The sequence below is a fragment of the Neoarius graeffei genome, chromosome 13 (assembly GCF_027579695.1).
Source record: "Neoarius graeffei isolate fNeoGra1 chromosome 13, fNeoGra1.pri, whole genome shotgun sequence".
NCBI lineage: Eukaryota > Metazoa > Chordata > Actinopteri > Siluriformes > Ariidae > Neoarius > Neoarius graeffei.
Window position 1 is genome coordinate 46,455,372 of NC_083581.1, and position 23,424 is coordinate 46,478,795.

The 23,424-nt window shown below is 41.3% G+C and overlaps 3 protein-coding genes across 5 annotated transcripts in view; 2 read left to right on the forward strand and 1 right to left on the reverse strand.

Moving 5' to 3' along the window:
* Window positions 1-1,540: 1,540 nt before the first annotated feature.
* On the forward strand, window positions 1,541-10,739 carry ppp1r35 (protein phosphatase 1, regulatory subunit 35). 2 transcript variants are annotated; one of them, XM_060937872.1, is made up of 6 exons: window positions 1,541-1,714; window positions 7,017-7,208; window positions 7,293-7,407; window positions 9,491-9,694; window positions 10,051-10,184; window positions 10,451-10,739. In XM_060937872.1, exons 2-6 carry the CDS (start codon window positions 7,041-7,043, stop codon window positions 10,628-10,630), a joined length of 801 nt encoding a protein of 266 aa, XP_060793855.1. In that variant the 5' UTR covers window positions 1,541-1,714; window positions 7,017-7,040; the 3' UTR covers window positions 10,631-10,739. The 2 variants fall into 2 exon arrangements, with proteins under 2 accessions (XP_060793855.1, XP_060793856.1); XM_060937873.1 differs by lacking the exon at window positions 1,541-1,714 and adding an exon at window positions 2,636-2,756.
* Window positions 10,740-10,834: 95 nt separating this feature from the next.
* LOC132896797 (growth hormone secretagogue receptor type 1-like) lies at window positions 10,835-17,406 on the forward strand. Of its 2 annotated transcripts, none has more exons than XM_060937871.1 (3): window positions 10,835-11,827; window positions 13,531-13,987; window positions 16,081-17,406. In XM_060937871.1, exons 1-3 carry the CDS (start codon window positions 11,540-11,542, stop codon window positions 16,251-16,253), a joined length of 918 nt encoding a protein of 305 aa, XP_060793854.1. In that variant the 5' UTR covers window positions 10,835-11,539; the 3' UTR covers window positions 16,254-17,406. The 2 variants fall into 2 exon arrangements, with proteins under 2 accessions (XP_060793854.1, XP_060793853.1); XM_060937870.1 differs by having other exon boundaries at window positions 15,936-16,240.
* Window positions 17,407-19,493: 2,087 nt separating this feature from the next.
* camta2 (calmodulin binding transcription activator 2) overlaps window positions 19,494-23,424 on the reverse strand; it is a 59,066-nt gene continuing 55,135 nt past the window's right edge. The window contains exon 22 of the mRNA XM_060937874.1: window positions 19,494-21,703. Within this exon, the coding sequence (XP_060793857.1) occupies window positions 21,649-21,703 (55 nt within the window). The 3' untranslated portion in view covers window positions 19,494-21,648. The remainder of the gene's footprint in view (window positions 21,704-23,424) is intronic.

Here is a 23,424-nt window from a genome sequence, read left to right on the forward strand (position 1 = left end):
TCGTCTTGCATTTTGAGATTGAAAAGCGCATAGCTCCCAAATGCCATTGAAGTCCACTGAGGCTGGGCTGCATCGCGCTGTCACGAGGGGGAAAAACTCACGCACACATTAGGCGAACTGGGGAAATTTATAACGGAATGATTTCACACTGTAGTTGGGTTGAGCACATATATTTCTATGATGCTGGATCTGAAATAGCAATGTTATAAGGTCGGCTATAACATAAGCCTAGCGCAATTCATCCTACACGATGCTCGTCATTTTTAGAGGAGGCTGAGCCTCCCTCGTTGTCTTAGAGCAATCGCCCGTGGTAGTAATCCATATTATATCAAGAACCACTCAGCTAAGTAAAGAGAAATGACATCCATCATTACTTGAAGACACGAAGTGCCTTTTAATTAACAAAAATAAAGAAAACATTGCATTAATAGGCGTGTTCAAATGTTTGACTGGTACTGTATTTTTTGCAACACAGAGCAGTGACTGAGTGACAAACAACATTTGGACTGAGATTTTCTCTGCAAATGTAGAGCAACAAACTCACTCATTGTGATAAATGTCTTTGCCAGTTCTGTGTTGTACTGGCCCAGGTTGGTAAAGCAGTCAGACACAAAGACACAAAGCAGTCAACACACGAACAGGGGTGGCCCTGAACACACACCCCTCACTCTTCCCACTGGAACCGGAACTGTACTGGACCTCAGACACACTACACACATTACACGCTTTACATTGCACACATTACTGATCTCTGTGCAATTCACTTCTAATGGCATTGTATTAAATATCAATTTCTGAGACAACTGCTGTTGTTATTTATTCTCCCCTCCTCTTCAAGTATAACTCAACCACTGTAATTGCTCCTTTATTTATTTTACCCCATCCCCCATTTAGTTATCTACCCCAGTGCAATCATCTGTTTTGTGCAATATCCCTCATAATCTGTTTCTTTTCAATCTTTCTCATGTTAATGGGCGGCACGGTGGTGTAGTGGTTAGCACGGTCGCCTCACAGCAAGAAGGTTCTGGGTTCGAGCCCAGCGGCCGGTGAGGGCCTTTCTGTGTGGAGTTTGCATGTTCTCCCCGTGCCTGCGTGGGTTTCCTCCGGGTGCTCCGGTTTCCCCCACAATCCAAAGACATGCGGTGAGGTTAATATGGGACGGCCTTGGGCTGAGGTGCCCTTGAGCGAGGCACCTAACTCCCAACTGCTCCCCGGGCGCTGTTAGCATGGCTGCCCACTGCTCTGTGTGCGCACTCATTGCTCACGTGTGTGTGTTCACTACTTCAGATGGGTTAAATGCAGAGAGGAATTGCACAAGTGTGTGATGAATAAAGTTGTGCTTCTTCTTCTTACGGGTACTCCTCATTGTTTTTCTACTTATACTTGAATAAGTCTTTATTTGCTTTCTCATTTATATTACCTACTCTTACTCTAAAGGCATCTACTGGCTTGCTCCAAACGAGCTCTCATTGTGCTTGTACACTCACAGTAAAGGCATTTTGTCTTGAAATCAAGCCCACATGCTAAGGTTAATCGGTGTGATCTGCGCCTGCGCGGAAGCTCCCTTGCTGAACCCGGAAGTGAAGTGTGTGTTGTGTCCTGTGTTGCGGAGGGAGTTTTGAAAAACGGTTTTAATTTTCTTTACACCAGATTTCATCTTGAATAAACTGCGCGTAGTGTTTTATATCGCAGTAGCGAAGCAAAAGAGAAAGAGGTAAGTTAATGACGTTAAATGGTTATAAAGCAGATTTAATCTGAACGTTAGTGGCCTTAAGCAAGACTGTGCCCCTGGTAACAACTCCACATTGGTGGTTTTGCTCCTCTACGGTGATCATGGAAACCCAAGAGATACACTCCTCCAGATTTAGCTATCAGAACGTAGAGCAATATTTAGGAAGTAGGTACTATAAAACAACACAGGTTTATACAGATGCATCTAAAGATTCAGAGGGTAAAACAGGTTTTGCAGTTTATATCCCTGATTACAAAATCTCTATTAAAAAGAGAACATCAGATCATCTGTCCATATTTGCAGCTGAAATGACCGCCATTATTATTATTATTATTATTATTATTATTATTATTGCATTACAGTGGATAGAAGAAGCTAGGCCTCCTAAAGCAGTTATTTGTTCTGATTCTATGTCATCTCTCACATCCATTCAAAGTGGAGAATCATCATGCCGACAGGACTTATTGAATGAAATTAATAATATCTTATTTGCAATCAGTCAGCAGGGGATATCAATCCAGTTTGTATGGGTTCCAGCTTATAAAGGAGTTGGTGGTAATGAGGAAGCTGGCAAAAGAGGCAACCAAAGAAAAGGAGGTTCAGTTAAATATTCCACTCAGTAGATCAGAAGTTAAGGCATTCATCTCACCTCATTATCTTTAGCTGCTTTATCCTGTTTTACAGGGTCGCAGGCAAGCTGGAGCCTATCCCAGCTGACTACGGGCGAAAGGCGGGGTACACCCTGGACAAGTCGCCAGGTCATCACAGGGCTGACACATAGACACAGACAACCATTCACACTCACATTCACACCTACGGTCAATTTAGAGTCACCAGTTAACCTAACCTGCATGTCTTTGGACTGTGGGGGAAACCGGAGCACCCGGAGGAAACCCACGCAGACACGGGGAGAACATGCAAACTCCGCACAGAAAGGCCCTCGCCGGCCACAGGGCTCGAACCCGGACCTTCTTGCCGTGAGGTGACAGCGCTAACCACTACACCACCGTGCCACCCCGTTAAGGTACTCATTAAACATAAAGTTAACATAATATGGCAAGATGAATGGGATAAGGAGAAGAAAGGTAGACACTTGTACAAAAAGATATTTCAAGTAGCAAACCGAGTTACTCAGACAGGAGGAGGTTTGGTTTACAAGACTAAGAATAGGCCATACTGGATTAAATAATAGCTTATACATTATAAACAAACAAACATCCATCTGGAAAATGTGAACTTTTGTGGAGTGAGAGAGGATGTAGATCATGTTCTTTTAAGGTGCTTAAAATTCTACAGACAAAGAGAAAAACTGAAGAGGGAAGTGAACGCAGTTAAGAAAGCCTTTTCTTTAGACACCTTATTAGGTGAGCCTAGATTAGGAAACATCACTCGTGCTATGATAACATTTATCAAAGAAACAAAATTAGCAAATAGGATTTAGTTTGGTTTTTTGTGTTTTTCTTTCTTATTTATTTATTTGTTTATTTATTTTCCCTTTGAAATGACATCCATTTGATTGCACCTCAGTCCAGTAGATGGTGGTAATACACTTTGCCTGTAAACTGCCATAAAACCTGACAGAAGAAGTAGTTACTGACCTTAACTACAGAACAAGTGTGTTTAATTAAAGTGTTTACTGTATCTGAAGCGCCTCCCGTATTCGGTGTTTAATGTTTCATTTTCCTAAATTGTGTAGTTCAGGGGTTTTCAAAGTGTGGGAGAGTCAGCCCCCCCCCCTCGGAGAGCAAATAAACAACAGCGTCCCCCTTACAATTTTTGTTGTTGCTATACTTAATGTTCCATTCGTATTTTTAAAAAATGGTTGTTGTACACTTTTATTTTTTTCTTTTTCACATTTTAAACATCTGTGCTTTTTAAAACATCTTGTTTTACACATTTTAAACATCTCATAGCATCGTTAGCTAGCACCTCTTGGCAGACAACACACTGTGGCAGTGGAGCATCTTCAGATCCAGTCCATGAAAATCCAAACTTTAAATAATCGTGGTCATACTTCTTTCTTTTTTCAGTCCCCCCAGGATTCCGCGGGCCTTTTTTGTGATTGTTGCGGGCTAAAATGTCTGTTGCGGGGGTTTCCAAAAAATTGCGATGAAAGTTGCGGTGTTTTTTAGGTTTTTGTTGCGATTACATTGCGGGAGGAAGTGAAAGTTGCGAGAAATTGTTGCGATTTTCTCTTTTTGTGATTAAAATTGAGTGATATGTTAAATATTAAGTTATTACCAAAAAACTATTGATTAAAAAAAGACACTGAGAAATGGTCCTGTAAACAACTTTACCAATATAAAAGATTACCAGGACTACAAAAATGCAGAAAAATAGGCTTCACTTATCCAAATGCACCTGTTGGTTCAAAAGTTAAAGTGCAGAGAACCTCACAGCACAACATGAAGTTACCTTAAAATATAAATGCCTCAGCTTTCATGTAAGAAAAAAAAAACTATTAATACTAGTACTGTGTGCAGGCAGTCTCTCCTGAAGACTAAATTAAACAATAATCATAAACTAAAAATAAATGGCTCAGGCTTCATAGAAGAAAAAAACAATTTGAATAGAATCTCACAGTATGATGCTGAAGCTGCCTAAACAATGGAAAATAAAATACCATTTTGGCAAAAATGTTGGCATCCATTAATTTCTTGTATTAAGTAAAAAAAAATAATGTAAAGTGCACACAGTGCTTCACTGTAAACATAACACACTTTCAGTAACAGAATTTAAGCCTATATAAACACTGACTCGCACATCATGCAGTGTTGCCAGATACTGCTGACATTTTCCAGTCCAAAATATGTTCAAAACCCGCCAAAATGCACTTGAAACCGCCCAATCTGGCAATACTGCGTGCATGCTGCTTCTCTTGAACGTATACATGGAAGTAAGGCGGAAGGTAGTTTGTCGACGTCACCTCAAGACGACGCCAACGATTGGTCAAATTTGCGGGAAAGTTGCGGTGATTGGATATAATTGCAACACCGCCCTGAATTCGCGGGGATTGGTTGAATTTGCATTGAAGTTGCAAATCGCAACATCCTGGAGGCTCTGTTTTTTTGCTTGGCCCAGACTCTGTCTCCTCACTCACTGTAGCTTTAGGTACTAAAAATCGATCCATTTTGTCTCTGGTAAAGGCTAGCTGAAGTTCGCTAAATGTCCATAATAGTAACTTATTCTGGTTTATTTTTCCTCACGTTGCGCCCCCCCTGAAGAACTCTGGCGCCCCCCTGGGGGGGGCGTGCCCCACACTTTGAAAAGCCCTGGTGTAGTTTATTTATGTTTTTTTGTTCCGTTTTCGTATTCAGCACTGTTGATGTGTTGAGAACCGAGTCATTTTAAAGGATCATAAGAATTTTCCCAGACACCCAATTATTTTATTTAGTAGAATGAAAGCTACTGGATTCGAATCACAGACTTCCAAATTGTATTATTTTTTTAAAATAGAATAATTAATTAATTAATTAATTAATTAATTAGGGGCCACGTGGCCCTAAATTCTCTGCCATTATTTCTTGCTTCACCGTGACACAATCCAAGAGACTGCGTCATGCATCATGTGGTGGGCTTTCCCTGTTCACGCAAGGCATTGTGGGATACGAATTTCAAATGGGAAAGGAAAATGGAGGACGCGAACGAAACATGGAAGACCGACTATAGTAATAGAAAGCGAGAAGAAAAGATGTTATGTTGCCAAGGAAAGGAAACACAGGACCAAACTAATAAACATCGGTGGTCAGTGAGCACCTCGGTGTGATCAGCTGTTTGTTTAGTGACAGAATGATATAACGGTCAGGGTAAACCTGTAAATGGCAGTAATGCAACACTGGATGCCAGCTGCTGTAAAACCCAAGAGAAAATGATGACCATGCCGAAATGTAAACTTGCACATGCGCACACCAGACTTCCCTGTCTGCTTGACTGCGCAAACCGGGCAATTTCATGTACATTATTTGCTAGGGAATCCCCTCAAATTAAATAACTTCCCAGCCACAAAATGGCCTGGGGTGGGTTCGGCTGAGGTCCTTCAACATCTGCTGAACGATGCTGCGGATGTTCTATGAGTCTGTGGTGGCCGGTGCCATCCTGTACGCTGTCGTCTGCTGGGGCTTGAAGGTGAAGGACACTAACAGACTCAATAAGATCATCAGGAAGGCCAGCCATGTTGTAGGCGTGGAACTGGACTCTCTGACAGTGGTGTTGGAGAAGAGTACACTGTCCAAAATAAAAACAATCTTAGACTGTCCTTTCCACCCTCTACATGAGGAGCTGATCAGCGACAGGAGCCCGTTCAGTAAACAGCTGATTCTTCCACGCTGCACAACTGAGAGACACAGGAAATCACTCCTACCTGTTGCAGTCAGGCTGTACAATGCCACTGTATAACTGTGGTACACTGTCTTACCATGTATACTGTATACTTAACTCAGGTGCAATATATGTATATAGGAATCAGTGTGTATATAAAATCTCTTCATTTTGCTTTTACTTAAGTTATTGAACTTATTTATTTTATTCTTTTTTTCAGACAATTTTATCTTCTATTTTTAGACATGTTTATTACTTCTCTGATTCAGGAGCTTGGTAGCAAATTTGAATTTCCCTCTGGGGATTAATAAAGTAATTCTGATTTTTTTTTTTAAAGATATTACAGAAATAAACGTATATCACAATGACCAAATTTCAGAGAGGACTAAATTTCACCGGTTTTATGAAAGCGAAAGGCCGTCTACTTTTTAAATATCAGGCTTATTTTTGTAAGCACAAATAATCATATTAGCTTGGCTACAGGGCCTGTTGTATGAAAACATCATGAATATAATACTAAAAATAGTGGAGGAAAAACCAAGCAGGCACAAACGGGATTCGAACCAGAAACTCTGAGAGAAATAATCTCACTGTACACCTGCACCATCATCAGTTTCAACTGAACTGGTTGAAGAGACACACAATTTAAACCAAATGTCATAATTTAAACACCAATGTCAACTGATTCCGGGAGGCACATTTTAACACAATCATGGTCCGTTTTTCTTGACACATTAACGTGTATACAGAATGCCTCACGGAACCACATGTCCTTCTTGAACATTACTGCAACTCACAACACTATATGAAAAATATGAACAACAGACATGCACTATTAAAAGCTACGTTGTTATTGCATATTATTCTGGATAGCCACTGTGGTTTGTGCTGCAACAGCTGTTAAATTAAAGAGCCTTGCCAGTAGAGATGAGCTTTGTGTTGAATACAGAGGCATTTGTGATTTCAGTACTGTGTATGTGAGGTGAGTGATATGGAGAGTGCCCTGATGCAAATGGTCCCACCCCCACTACCTCTAAGCCCCGCCCCTGCCCCACCCCAGTGTCCGGAACTGGACTTGTCTCTCACTGTGACCCCAGAGAGACCGGGACACTCAGCTGGAGCTCTGAAGAGAGGAAAAACACGGACACACCCACGGCAGGTCAGAGGGCGTCATCATGGAAACATTGAAACAAACCGCTGAAATGAAATGCGTAAATGTATTTCATGTGATTATGATGTTAAGGTGCGTTTCGCTGTGAGTCCTGACTCCTCCTCTGACAAGTCTCCTGTTACCATGGCGATTACACAACACTACAGTAACCAATCAGCAGCTGAGAAACGACACACAAAAGGAAAAGGTAACGCACATGCACATAAATGGAAGTGTGTGTATGCATATGTGTGTTTATTGTCAGCAAAGCAAACAAAGAAAACTCTACAAATTGCAAAGTCAGAATCTAAAGAATGTAAATACTGTGTACATATGATGTGTGTGTGTGTGTATAATACAGGTGGCTGCAAAAGTAGGTATACAGTAAGGATTATTCCAGTATTACCAGTATTATAATAGTGGTGCTAGGTTTCATTTAATACTAACGTTTTTTAGAATTACTGTATACCTACTTTTGCAGCCCTGTGTGTGTACACAGTGGTGCTTGAAAGTTTGTGAACCCTTTAGAATTTTCTATATTTCTGCATAAATATGACCTAAAACAACATCAGATTTTCACACAAGTCCTAAAAGTAGATAAAGAGAACCCAGTTAAACAAATGAGACAAAAATATTATACTTGATCATTTATTTATTGAGGAAAATGATTCTATATTACATATGTGAGTGGCAAAAGTATGTGAACTTTTGCTTTCAGTATCTGGTGTGATGCCCTTGTGCAGCAATAACTACAATTAAACGTTTCCAGTAACTGTTGATCAGTCCTGCACACCGGTTTGGAGGAATTTTAGCCCATTGCTCCGTACAGAACAGCTTCAACTCTGGGATGTTGGTGGGTTTCCTCACATGAACTGCTCGCTTCAGGTCCTTCCACAACATTTCGATTGGATTAAGGTCAGGACTTTGACTTGGCCATTCCAAAACATTAACTTTATTCTTCTTTAACCATTCTTTGGTAGAATGACGTGTGTGCTTAGGGTTGTTGCCTTGCTGCATGACCCACCTTCTCTTAAGATTCAGTTCATGGACAGATGTCCTGACATTTTCCTTTAGAATTCACTGGTTTAATTCCGAATTCATTGTTCCATCAATGATGGCAAGCCGTCCTGGCCCAGATGCAGCAAAACAGGCCCAAACCATGATACTGCCACCACCATGTTTCACAGATGGGATAAGGTTCTTATGCTGGAATGCAGTGTTTTCCTTTCTCCAAACATAACGCTTCTCAATGAAACCAAAAAGTTCTATTTTGGTCTCATCCGTCCACAAAACATTTTTCCAATATCCTTCTGGCTTGTCCACGTGATCTTTAGCAAACTGCAGATGAGCAGCAGTGTTCTTTTTGGAGAGCAGTGGCTTTCTCCTTGCAACCCTGCCATGCACACCATTGTTGTTCAGCATTTTCCTGATGGTGGACTCATGAATGTTAACATTAACCAATGTGAGAGAGGCCTTCAGTTGCTTCAAAGTTACCCTGGGGTCCTTTGTGATCTCGCCGACTATTACACGCCTTGCTCTTGGAGTGATCTTTGTTGGTCGACCACTCCTGGGTAGGGTAACGATGGTCTTGAATTTCCTCCATTTGTACCCAATCTGTCTGACTGTGGATTGGTGGAGTCCAAACTCTTTAGAGATGGTTTTGTAACCTTTTCCAGCCTGATGAGCATCAACAACACTTTTTCTGAGGTCCTCAGAAATCTCCTTTGTTCGTGCCATAATACACTTCCACAAACATGTGTTGTGAAGATCAGACTTTGATAGATCCCTGTTCTTTAAATAAAACAGGGTGCCCACTCACACCTGATTGTCATCCCATTGATTGAAAACACCTGACTCTAATTTCACCTTCAAATTAACTGCTAATCCTAGAGGTTCACATACTTTTGCCACTCACAGATATGTAATATTGGATCATTTTCTTCAATGAATAAATTACCCAGTATAATATTTTTGTCTCATTTGTTTAACTGGGTTCTCTTTATCTACTTTTAGGACTTGTGTGAAAATCTGATGATGTTTTAGGTCATATTTATGCAGAAATATAGAAAATTCTAAAGGGTTCACAAACTTTCAAGCGCCACTGTGTGTGTGTGTGTTTTATATATATCATATGTACAACACTACAGTAACCAATCAGCAGCTGAGAAACAACACACTAAAGGAAAAGGTAACGCACACAAAAACGGTACACACTGTATGTGTGAGTGGCAGTTACAGTTGTCTCCACTAGGGGGCAGTGAGCGAACTAACAGTGCTGTACTGTATAAAAGGTCCACACACAGGTGAACAAGGGGGCGTGTCTGCTCGGAGTGATGGACAACTGACAGAGGGGGCAGGGCTAAACACTACACTGGCCCTGAAGGCGGAGCTACAGCAGTTGGAGGAGGCAGAGTTTAATTCCCAGAAGGCCGTGCAGGAGAGACTGCAGAAATCCACTGCTGTACAGGAGTGTGTCAGAACCCGAGTGGCTGAGGGTAATACACACACACGTGCACACAGTATAGGAGTGTGTCAGAACCCAAATGGCTGAGGCAACATTACATTATAGGCATTTAGTAGATGCTCTCATTCAGAGTGGCATTCAACAAGCACACGCTTGAGGAACAGTTGGGGGTTAGGTGCCTTGCTCCACGGACCAGTGACCATTTGGGCTCAAGGCTGTTTCTCTAACCTTTAGGCCCTGGCTGTAACACGCCCACACACTCACAATGGCTGTAACACGCCCACACACACTAACTCTGTATAAGAGTGTGTCAGAACCTGAGTAGTTGAGGGTAACACACACAGTTCTATACAAATTGTATGTAATGACTCTGTCTGTCTCTCTCAGGTTTGAATTTTCCACGCTCTCATAATCTCTATCGTGCTCTTGTCAGCGTCAGTCTGTCACATGATGAGCTCATTGCTGAAGCCTTGCGTGACAGGCCATCTTTAGCCCCGCCCACAACCAGCTACCCCACACAGGTTTGCACAGTCGACATGTATGATAATATTCAATTCACTTCATATTAGTAATATTAATGAGTATTTACTGCATTAGTTACATTAGACAACCACAAACCTCAGTATTCATACATCAGTGGTGCTAGTGAATAATTAATTAATAACAAAATAATTAACATACCTATTAATGTGTTTTTATTAAAGTAACAGTATGTTTTGACCATTTGATTCCAGCCCTGAGTAGAATGGTGTGTGTGTGTGTGTGTGTGCGCGTGCGTGCGTGTTAGGCCTGCTGTCCTCCAGCAGAGGGCCCTGACCTGCTTTTCTTCTACAACTCTCACTGTGTTGTCCGGGAGATGCCCCTGTTGCCAGGCAACCACATCCCTTTACCCCAAATTCATCCAGCACCCAGACCTGCTCACATGACCTTTCACCTACTTCAAAGATACAGGCAGTGGGAGGCATGAGCTCAGCTACAGGTCACTTCCTGTGGGTGGAGTCTAACTTATGCACTGTGTGTGTGTTTTTAAATGTACAGTTTGTATAACTTTAGTAATTAATAAATGTTTGTGTGGAGATGTGGCTCTTGGGGATCATTCTTTGTCAACAGCAGAGGTGCCAATATTTACAGTACAATGCTTTTCTGCTTTTCAGTGCATGTTTGACTTCAGTAACAACACACATTAAAAAGTGGGGGAAAAGTCAGCTATGTGGAAATATTTATAAAATTGTATAATATTTTCATTGAAAATGTTCTGTGCATTTACTGTTTGTTGCATTTTTACTCCTCACACACACACACACACACACACACACACACACACACACACACACACACACACAGTGGGACAGCAGGAGATGCTACTGCTACTGATTCACTCACTGATCCAATCAGTCAATTACAGGAGGGGTTTGTGTGTATAGAGTTGTAGCCCTTTGTGAGGACCAAATGTCCAGATGATAAAAATTCCTGATAGTTTTGACCTTGTAGCAACTTTTTGGACTTTTATCCCTTCTTTTCAGTTTTCATCAAAATTTTCCCTGCTGTAAAACAGACAGGCCTCCAGGTCTGTTCAACTCTCTCCACACTCTAAAGTGGAGATATGAACACATTGCATGCTTGGTACGTGTGTGTGTGTGTGTGTGTGTGTGTATTTTCTCTGTACAGGGCGATTGAGCCGTTTGATCTCTTCCTCCTGTCCAGTGCACAGCAGGAGAGAGAGAGAGAGAAAGAGAGAGCGAATGAACAGAGGGAAGGACACTCCGAGTGAACATTTTGACGATGGAGGAACAAACGCACCTTCTGCACTACACTAACTCTGATCTTTATCTTCCTGCTCCATAAGGACCTGAGTGTGTGTGTGAGAGAGAGAGAGATGGATCTAACAGAGGAACATTTTGGTTCTGGTTGGTGTGGTGGTTGTGAGAATGAGAGTGGTTCGAATTGGGGTTATTCAGATTACTCAGCCTTCAGCCACTCTGAACTGGTTGCTGTAACGACAGTGTGTGTGCCACTCCTGGTGTTTGGCTTGATGGGTAATATTTTAACCATCTTGGTGGTGTGGCTTCGCCCCCAAATGAGAAGCACCACCTACTTTTACCTGAGCAGCATGGCGGTGTCGGATATCCTGATGCTGGTGCTGATGCCCCTTGACCTGTACAAGGTATTTACTTACCTGTTTACCTGTGTGTCTGTGTGTGTGTCATCAGTGTTCTATAACTATGGAAATGATTCATGTGTCTTGACAATTTTAATGGTAGTGTTTACAGAGAGAAAGGCAGAGGTCCTGACATGAAACCTTTTGGAACTCCACAGGAAACAAAAATTCTAAAGTCGGTCAAATTAAAAGTGCAGCTAAAGCAGGAGGAGAAAACACCGTCTGAGAAAGAACTGCTCACACACTTCAAAAATGCATTAATAACCAATTTCACAATACTGCGAAGATTAGACTCTGATTTTTCTAAAACAGTCTTAAGTGTCTAACAATGTGTGTAACAGAGACGTCCAATCTTTACACTGCCTCTTTACGCTGTCTGAGCTTTACTGTGATTTTTTTTTTTTTACTGTCTGATCTTTACTCTGTCCGAACTTTAGTGTCTGATCTTTATTCTGTGTGAACGTAACTCTTTGATCTTTGTGTTGTCCAATCTTTACTCTCACCCATTTTACCAACCAGTCTTTACTCTCTCCCATCTTTATGCTGCCTGATTTTTACTACCCAATCTATACTCTCTTATCTTTACTGTCCAATTTTTCCCCAATCTTTATTCTGTCTAATCTTTACTGTCCCATCTTCACTACCCAATCTTTCTGTCTGATCATAACTGTCCAGTTTTTACTGTCAGATCTTTATTCTGTCTAATATTCACTGTCTGATTTTTACTGCGTCCAGTCTTTACTATGCCCAAACTTTATTCTGTCTGATCTTTCTCCCAACTGCTCTGTGTCCAGTTTTTATAGATTTATAGACCTTTTATTGTCATTGTAATGCACAAGTACAGTACAATGAAATTCGTTGGCTATCCTTTGCCAGTGCGCATCACATAAAAGTTAAATAATAGAACAATACTAAAACACGCATTAAAAAAAAAGTGTGTGGCTTAAGTAACATAAGTATGTTCTGTGCACTGGCAAAGGACAGCTCAGCAACTTTGAGCTTTACTATCTCCCACCTTTTACTCTGTCAAATCTTTCCTGTCCAAACTTTCTACTCTGTCCGATCTTTATTCTCCTGATATTTACTCTGTCCGATCTTCACTCTGTCCAAACTTTCTCCCATCTGTAGTCTCTTATCTTTACTGTGTCCAGTCTTTATTCTTTGATTGGTACTCTCGCCCATCTTTATTCTGTTCTAAGTGTCTGATCTTTTACTCTCTTCCATCTGTACCCTGTCCGATCTTTACATTGTCAGATCTTTACTGTGTCCTACCTTTATTCTGCCCGATCCTTACTCTTTCCCATCTTTATTCTGTCCAGTTTTTGTCCATTGTTTTATTGTCCAGTCTTTTACACTGTCTAATTTTTACTGTCCAAACTTCACTTTCTGATCTTATTGCCTGTATTTGTCCTGGAAACTCTGTATTTTTCAGCTGAAGAAATGTAAGATCAGTTATCTGTAACTTTAGTGTGACTGACATAATTAGTAAGCTTTAATTAAAAAAAAAGTCTTCCTCATAAACAAACCTGATGAATGAAAAAAACACTTGAGATTATGAGAAATCACTGCAGAGAAAGTCTGAGACCACGTGGAGAACCCGCCATTTTCCCCATTAATCTGGTTGGTTGATTATTTGTGTGCATATTTACATGTCATTTTGTTTTTTAATTTACTTGCGTGTGTTGTGTCTTTGTGTGTCTCACCTGTAGCTGTGGTGGTACCGCCCTTGGTTTCTAGGTGACGCAGTATGTAAACTTTCCCAGTTTGTGAGCGAGTGCTGCACTTTCTCATCCATCCTGCATATGACAGCTTTGGGGGCGGAGCGTTACGTGGGCGTGTGTTTCCCACTCAGAGCCCGACTCCTTGTGACACGGGGCCGTGTTCGTGTGCTGATTGGTGCACTGTGGGGCGTGGCTGTTCTGAGTGCAGGCCCTGTGCTGGGGCTGGTAGGGGCAGAGCCTGTGGAAGGTAACCTGACAGAGTGCCGTGTGACTCAGTGGGCGGAGTCTTCAGGCCTGATGGTGGCCATGTTGTGGCTCTCTAACCTGTATTTCATCATCCCACTAACAACGCTAACCCTGCTCTACACACTCATCGCCCGCCGACTACGCCAACGCAGACATATCCACCGAGACCACACCCACCGCCAGACCTTGAGAATGATGGGTAAGCACACACGGGTCAAAGGTTAGCTGATTGTGAAAGTGTAATGAAGAGGTGGGAAGCAGGCGAGTGAACTCGATGGGTGTTTATTTTTCTCTGTTGCCCTCGGCTCTCCCCTCTTTATACCTTCTCACTCCTCACTGCAACACAGAACACTCATTAATATTAAACCCTCACAGGTGCAAATCCTTACCACTCACCTCTCCTGGTTTTGATCTCCATTCACACACCAGCACTCGACCACGCCCCTGCTTCCAAATAAATATTAAAGGTCCCATGGCATGAAATTTTCACTTTCTGAGGTTTTTAACATTAAAATGAGTTCCTCTGACCTTCTTAAGTCACCCCAGTGGCTAGAAATTTCATAATGTGTAAACCAAACTATGCCCAACATTTGAGAATGGCGCGTCAAAACGGCGCGTTGATAAGCTCTTCCCTTTACTACGTCAACAAGGGAGATGATCCCCATGCCCCCCCTCTGGATTCCCACCCACTGTATGGATTGCCCCACCCAGTTGTAGTGAGGAGACCATAGAGGACACAACAACATGGCATCACCTAAGCGAGCGAAACATGGAAATTGCGCTGTACATGAATGTGACAACACAGAAAAGAGTCTGTTTTTACTGCCTACGGGAGAGCCCCTGAAGACACAGTGGCTTAATTTTATTTACTTCAATAATACGCCGTCGAGTCTACCTAAGACGGTGTATGTTTGTCGGAAGCATTTTCCTGATGAATGTTTCCACAACTTGGGACAGTACAGGGCAGGTTTTGCACATCAACTGTCACTGAAGCCTGGGTCCATACCAAGCATCCCTGCCGCATCAGCAACAAACACCGAACAAGTAAGTGTATAACTGGTCGTTTTGCCGTGTTTTAAAATCGGTGCGTTAGCCTAGCAATGGCTACATTAGCTGTGCAGCTAACCGCTTCCTGCAGTTAGCCAGGTAATCTGCGCTACAAAACTAAAGAGCATGCAGCATGCTCTGTTAAACTGAGTTTAGTCTGGAAATTGACTGTAACTTATGAGCTTATGTTTGACTATTGCTCCGCAATGCATGTCTTCTGTTGGATAAGCGATATGTTGTTGTAGTTGCTGCTTCTATCCTCTTTGGTTATGGAGTGCGTGTTCAAGCCTAGGGTATTATACGTTCGTAAACTACCACTCCGAACACTCTCACTCTCTGTTCTCTGTGTCACGTTGAGTTTACGAAAGGAGTCCGAGGGAGAATGGGGTTTTGTCTTAGCAGCGTGGCTACAGGCGCTGATAGCAGCGAGTATGTGTGTGTGCAGCTTGGTCAAGCCCCTCCCCCTCCCCCCATGGCCCGCCCCCACCCTCTACCCTTCCCCGCCTCCTGCTTCTCATTAGCAAAATGACGCACTGGGAAAAGCGCTGAAATGGGGCTTTCTCCCAGGAGGCTATATTTACGTGCCGAGGGTTCATTTCGAGAAAGGCTGCGGATATAACATCCGGAAACCTCCACGAGCCCGTTTAAAGCATCAACAAACCACCATGCCATGGGACCTTTAAACAATTACCTTTCATCACAAACTCAGAGAATTCTCCCTGCAATATTATCATATTTACCTCTTCAGTTACCTGTTTATTTCCTTTTTTGTTTACCTTTTTAAATGTTTATTTACCCATTTCTTGTTTGTTGATTTATAACTTGTTTACCTGTTTAATTAGTTGTTTATTTGCCTATTTACCTGTTCCTGTATTAGTTTATCTACCTGCTTATATACCTGTAGATTGGTTTAACTGTCCACCAGTTCAGCTCTTTATTTACCTTTTTATCAGGCTGATTGTGTTATACTGAACAAAAGGAATTACATAATAATAATAATAATAATAATAAATTCTCTCTCTCTCTCTCTCTCTCTCTCTCTCTCTCTGCCCTCTGCCCTCCCCTCCCCTCCCCTATATGAACCCCCATGTGGTGTGTAGTGGTGATAGTGTGTGTGTTTGTGGTGTGTTGGTTGCCGTTCCATGTAGCTCGTACTTTGTTCTGTCTGTCTCTGAACTCCAGCATTCAGGTTTATTTCCTCTCTCAGTATCTGAACCTCGTTTCCTTCGTGCTGTTCTACTGCAGCGCCGCAGTCAACCCACTGCTCTACAACATCATGTCCTCCCGTTACCGTGACAACGTCCGCGCCCTGCTCTGCCCCCGCACCTGACCCCTGCCAGTCCCCTCCCTTTCCAGCACACACTTCTGACCACTGTGTGTGTGTGTGTGTGTGTGTGTGTGTGTGTATTGTCATCTAAATGGATTCTGGGAAGAATCTGTTGCTTACCAGGAACAGAACCCCCCAGAAGACGTGTGTGTGTGTATACTTGCTACATATTGAGCACCGGAATATGTTTTTAACCAAAAGACTGAAGACATTTTGGCTGGTCCTTGCTTCTTCAAAGGGCTGTTTAAGGGTTAAGGCTTAGTTTTAGGGTTTAGGTTAAGGGTGAGGTTAGTCAGTTGGTTGTGATGATTAATGTTATGGTAAGGGGCTAGGGAATGCATCATGTCAGTGAGGGTCTCCGCAAAGATAGAAGTCCAAGTGTGCGTGCGTGTGTGTTCTGTCCTGTCCCCTCTGTGATGGTTCAGTCCTAAATGCTAATATTTAGAAATGTAGTGTGTGATCAAATGGTGTGTATTACCTGTAATGCACTAGTGATGGGAAGTTCAGATCTATTTACTAACCCAAATCTTTGAACCTCATTCAGTAAAATGAACAAAACTTTTCTAATAATTTGTTCATTGGAACTAGTGTAATGCTGTAGCCCCTATATGGTTCTCAAACACTAAGAGCAACATGGTTTGGTTCACTTGGTAAATTCTAATACACAAGTTCACTTTTGTTAAGCTCTTCAGGGGCTTTTTGGACCATAGCCTGCTGAGTTATTCAGTTGAAACGACTGATTTAGTTCAAGTTCAATTGCCCATACGAGAGAGCTGCACCCATCAATAAAAATGCATGATAGCTATTCACTTTAGCCAACCTGGTCATTAAAGACCAGTTATAAAGTTAAATAGATTATTAAATATATATTTAAAAAAAAACCATGCTGTTCAGCCAGACCCAAAGCCCTGTAGTGATGATTAATGAGTGAATCAGTTGTCTCTACATTGAGAATATGAAGCAGTTATGTGACAAGTAAATAAGAGACTCGTAACTGACAGACTGAATGAATCTGAGCCTGAGTGTCACACATGCACAGCCAGGGGAAAATGAACAAATCACTCTCTGAGACAATTCGTTACTATAATGTAGTGGGAACAGTGTGTGTCATGAAAGAAAGTGTGAAGTTAAAGCTTTGTGATCTGGAACACTGAACTGGAAGCCACATGGTTTTAACTGTACAGTGCTAATCAGGCTGAGACAGATTCAAATTCATACTGTTAGACTTAATTCTAACGACTGTAGGCGCTAAAGAAGACAACTGGACTTGCTTGAAATCCTTGAAGATGTTTCACCTCTCATCCAAAAGGCTTCTTCAGTTCTGTCTGACTAGTGGGGAGTTTCAGCTATTTATCCTCTAGTGAACCAAAAGCAACCCTAAAGAGAGTTGTTGAGGTCACATAGGTTGTTGACCTTCTCAGTCATCCAGTAGGTTGTTGGGGTCACTGGAGGCCAGGTGTGAATGGATTAGCAGCCTAGAGGGTTGTGAGGGTGATCTGTGGGTCGTTGACTCTCTCTGGCATCATGTGAGTTGTTGAAGTCAGCTGAGTCCTGGTGTGGATGTGTATTCAGTTTTCTGGAAAGTGTGCCAAGGACTGCATTGTAGGTGGCTGAGAAGTGGTGTCCTCTGTTCAGCGATGGTTGTTCCAGGTTGACGAAGATGGCTTATTTTACTACTTTTTTAAACCACTGGTCTTCTCTGGCTAAAATGCGTACATTGCAATACTGAAATGAGTGTCCTTTGTTATTGAGATGAAGATAGTCCACAGAGTCCTGGCCGGAGGAACTGTGTTGAGCCATACACTTGTGAAGCGGTTGTTTCCCCAATGTACATATCTGTGCAACACTATGTTGTCTTGTTTGTGTCTGGGTATTCTGTCCTTAGGGTGGACCAATTTCTGCCTCAGTGTTACTAGGTCTTTAGTGTACAGGGATGTTGTGTTTGTAGAAGATCCTCTGGAGTTTCTCAGATAGTCCAGAAACGTAGGGAATGATGTTCTTGCGTTTGTTGCTGTTTTCTTCCCTGTCTGTTCTGTTTCTTTTCCTGGTCTTGACGAAGGCCCAGTTGGGATACCTGCACTTCTGAAGTGCTTGTTTTTTGCGCCTCCTCTTTCCCCTCTACCGTTGTAGGAACGTTCTGAGCCCTGTGCTGTAAGGTTCTAATGACCTCCATTTTGTGTTCCAGTAGGTGGTGAGAGTCAGAGCAGTACCTACTGTTTGTGTGTGTGTGGGTTTCCGGTAGGCCTCGATGCTAAGGCTTCTGTCTTGTTCCGTGTGCACGCTGCAGTCCAAAAAGACTAGGTTGTTTCCACTGATATCCTCCCGAGTGAACTTAATGTTGATATCCACTGCATTGATGTGCTCTGTGAAGGCTTCTACATTATGGGTTTTGATTTTTACCCGGGCATCATCCACATACCTGAACCACATGCTGAACACATACTCTTCTTCTGGTTGCTTTTGGTCCACTAGAGGATAAATACCTGAAACTAGTCAGACAGAACTGAAGAAGCCTTTCAGATTAGAGGTGAAACATCTACAAGGAGTTCAAGCAAGTCCAGTTGCCTTCTTTAGCACCTATTGTTACAATGACCTGGATGACTGAGAACCTTCAAAGACTTAATTCTGACAAGTTTTGTTATTAAATATTAGCATTTGGGACGCGTTAGGAGCGCGCTGCGAAGGATCCATGACTGAAATGCATATTTATTGATTTTGTCTACTCCATTTGTGTGTTGAGAGTTTTAATAAAAATCTAGTTTCCATGGAAATGGATATTGAGGTTTATTCAATAAACAGTATTACTGCGAGCTGGGATTTCAAATGTGTGTACACATGCATCCACTCATAAAATAACACCTTTTAAATGATCATTAGCATTTTGTGTCACAGCACAGTAACTACTGGATACACTGAATTTTGAACCTGTGTTTCAGAAAACCCAAAATACTTGTGCACAGGTTCTTTTTTTTTGGGGGGGGGGTCCCCTATTAAGGATATGTTGTACAATCATCCTGCCACATCAAAAGAACAATTCAAAGAATTCACTGAAAGCCCAATATTGCCATGACATTCATATGTGTGTATGTAAACTTCTGACCATCACTGTACATCTTGCTGGTGAATCTTCATTGTGTTTAAATGTCTGAGTAAATTAATCTACTTCATTGATTTGATTTTCATTAAAACATCAGAGCAAAACGGATTCAAACACATTTTAATGAATGATCATTAATTAGTAAAACAGCCTGAACACCAATAAAATGAAATTTTCATTAAAAACAATTCAAAGCGATGATATTCATAAATAAAGTCTTTAACAATGGTACACTATTATCTGAAAGCAAAACGATTCTTTAAGGAACTCATGCAAAACCTGTAAGTATAATCATGCGTATTGGTGAATGAAAAAAAAAAAGACTTATCTAACAAGCAAATATTTCTGTTCAATATCAACAGCTCTTTATAATGTACATTATTTACACATTAATGCATAACACATGCAGTGCTGAAGTATCTCACACATTTAGATTCATATGCATAACTGCAACACAATTTCAGCTAAAATAGTGTGTGTATGTATATAATGTATGTATGACTGCATTAAAGACTTCAAGGCACTGCACATTCAAAAATAATCCATAAAATGAAAAACTTCCTATTCATGTATTTTCTGGTCTGGTGCTGAAAGAATGGTGTTGATCAAATGAAAAGGAAAAAAAAAAACCCACACACAAAATACGAAGTCAACATCATTAATAAAAACTGAGGTCAGTACATTTGAAAATTTATTTTAGCTTAATCAGTTTTAAGTTTTATATTTCAACTCATTGCTATCAATTTTTTAAATAATTTCACTGATCAATATAAAAATATTGTGAATTTTTTTTCCTTAGATGTGAATAAATTCAGGGTGTGAATTAAAGACATGGATACATTTAGCAGAAACCATGAGGTTTTTAGGTTCAGAAATGATCCACAAAGACCCAAGTGATAATCATCCAACTAATTATCATGCAAAATGAATTGCAATGTCCAGCGTCAGTGTGGATGTTTTCTGCTCCTCAGTTGAGCAACATGACAGAATATTTCTAAATTTAACATGGACTTGTTTAGAGGAATCACTCTGAATCTTCAGTAGTTTATCACAAAGTAGAAACGCTTTCTCTATTTTACACGTCTTTAGAAATGTATTTATCTTACTACAGATATTTATCTAAAAATAGAAGTTAGTCATTGTATGTACTTTGATATCCATATTTCAGATTTTTTTGTTATAATTACACAGCTATATCATCTCAGCCCTGAACTAACACCCAGCATCAGGAGCGGTTAAGTACATCCAGGTTAAATGTGTTAAAGTTTGCTTAACTTTCAGTTTGTTTGATCAGCGATACATCACATCATAAAACACCTTCCAGTGTTGTTTAAGACGTAATATTTCACCCTGTATGAAGTTCACCCGTGTGTTAATCAAGCGCTTTCTGTTCATATCTCGTTTCACAAGTTTGTTTCAATTCATATTCAAATGCACCCTTATCCACTTCCCCTAACCACTGAAAAGTGTGCAATAACTACATGTGCATTTGGAGCAAATTTATCAGCAGGAACACACTCAATGGCAGTGTGAGCAACGACGCCAAGCTCATTTCCTGTTTTTCCATGTTGGGCCTGGGACAAACTCACAAGCAAACATCAGATGTGAGTAGGTTTGAAATTTGAAGCTTCTGTTTATAAGTTTTAGTCTGCCATTTTGGGAAAAAAAGTGTTGGATTGCAGCAATGTCTTCTGGGTACGCTGTTGAGTCCATTCTCATCTCATGCACATCATTCAAGCTTCCACAGTGATGTAAAACATCCAGGCGGACATGAGCGAGGGGAAGTGGACAAGGGGACAAAGTCTAAGACTGAAAATCAGTGAAGTGAGAAACTGTCACTTGCTGAGAAGGTAAACGTCGAGTTTTTATATAAAAACATGCTGAAACACCTCAAAGCAGAAATAAATTTATATCCAAGACAATAATTTCATTCTTTAGAATATCTAGGTTTATACATATGAACAATTAGAGAATAAATATATATATTCTATGAATGAGAGAGATACACATTTTGTATAACACACTATACAAGCTGCAACAATGATGAAATAAAAAAAATAGAATGAGTCTGAAGGGGTTCAAACCGCTAAACACTTAGCTAACTCACAGTGCTAGCCCAGGATGTTGCTAGCTAGCAAACTCCAATAACAGGGAGCATTAACATATACAATAAAATTCTATGCGACTTCCATGTGCATTCATTCTTTTCAAGTGTGAAAGTTAAAGGGCAAGAGACGGAGGAATCACGATGCTCACTCCCTTAGAGGACATGCAGGAAGCCAGTCATCTCTCAGGTTATTTTAGTTAGCGATTGTAAACTTGTGTGTGTGTGTGTGTGTGTGTGTGAAAGAGAGAGAGAGAGAGAGTAAGTGAAAGAGAGAGATAGCTATCAGGTGGTCAGGCCTCTCCGCTCCAGCTCCTTGCTCTGCTTCAGCTCCTTTATCCTGGAAAAGAGAGACAGTGTGTAAGTTCTTCTTCAGCTACTTGTTTTTGGAAAATCGCTATGAGAAAGCCGCCCGTCAGGATATCAGTTCCTATTGGCTGTCAGCAACAACACATCTCCTCCAACAACACACTCACTGAAAGCCTGTTGCTCAGCTTATGCCTAGTTCATAGTACACAATTTTAGCCCTGATTTTCCACTTGCAGACAGTTTTTGGAGATCGTTGAGGAAAGCCCCACATCAGTGGCAAATCAGTGTTCAGTCTGTCATGGCAAATTGGTGCTCAATCACTGTACTGTACGTGAACTGTTCAGAGTTACTTGGTGAGTGACTCACCGATGCATCACAGACACCCAAAAAATATCTAGCAGGACCTGTAAGTAAGTCCAGATCCTGTAGTGTGAGAAGTGTTATGACTTGGATGTGACTGGAAATGAGTGTGGTACAGCCAATGAGAGCGTAAAGGGAGGGGAAACCCAGGAGAGAGTCTCTTGCATGGCACTGCACCAGGGTTGAAACTTGGCGGTCGCACGGTCACCAGTGGCGACTAAAAACCAACGAGAGCCACTAAAAGTTGAGGTCTGGTTGCCCAAAGGGCGACTATGATTTGAGAAGTACAAAAAAAATTACAATAAAAATTAAATAAAAATGTTCTTTCCTTGGAGTACCTTTCTTTTCATTGCTTTCCTTTCCTCAACTCTAAGTTCGTGAATTCTAATAAAAGTTTAGAACTAAAGTGCAAAATCCAAAGCCGTTCGTGAATTTTCAGATCGCTCCACGATATCCACTGCTGTGTCTTAAAGTGCTGATGACACGTTTTTGACATCTTTGGCGATGTTTTATAACATAAAAAGTAATTCCCGATGATCCATATATTAATTCACGAAGGCGCCTATTTTACAAGTTATGATAAAAAACGCGGCTATTTGGGCAAATTTGACGGAGCTGCAGCACCCAGGAGACGAAGGAGGAGGAGGAGCTATATGACGTCAGCGAAAGAACCTTCCTCCTAACTTGCCAGTTTGTTGTTGATGCGACAGGTGTTCAGTTTATCATTATTAGTATTTTTATTATACATATACATATACATATATATATATATATATATATATACACACACACATATATATATATATATATATATATATATATATATATATATATATATATATAGTTATTATGCCTTCGCGTTGTGTTGCCGGCTTTTGCTCCAAAACCCACAAGGATGGGGTAAGTTTATTCAAGTTTCCCAGAGATCCCGAGCTGCATGCAAAGTGGGTGAAGCAAGTCAGGCGCACTCGTGACAAGTGGGAGCCCTCACCAACATCCGTCCTGTGCTCTGAACACTTCGATTTGGATTGTTTTGACACCCTTCCCAGCTTAAAAGAATCTCTTGGGTGTGCAGTTCAGCACAAACGTGTGTTACTACCATCAGCAGTGCCTACACAGTGTTGCCAGATTGGGAGGTTTCCCGCCCAGTTGGGCGGTTTCAAGTGCATTTTGGTGGGTTTTGAACATATTTTGGGCTGGAAAACATCAGCAGTATCTGGCAACTGGGCGGGAAACCTCCCAATCTGGCAACACTGACAGTATTCCGGAGGGGGTCTACTAGTAGCTATGCTGGATCCAAAGACAGTCCTCCTGTCAGAACATGTGTTGTGAAACGACATAAGATAAAGGTACGTAGAGCTATAGATTCTACATGATAATCATAAATGTAAT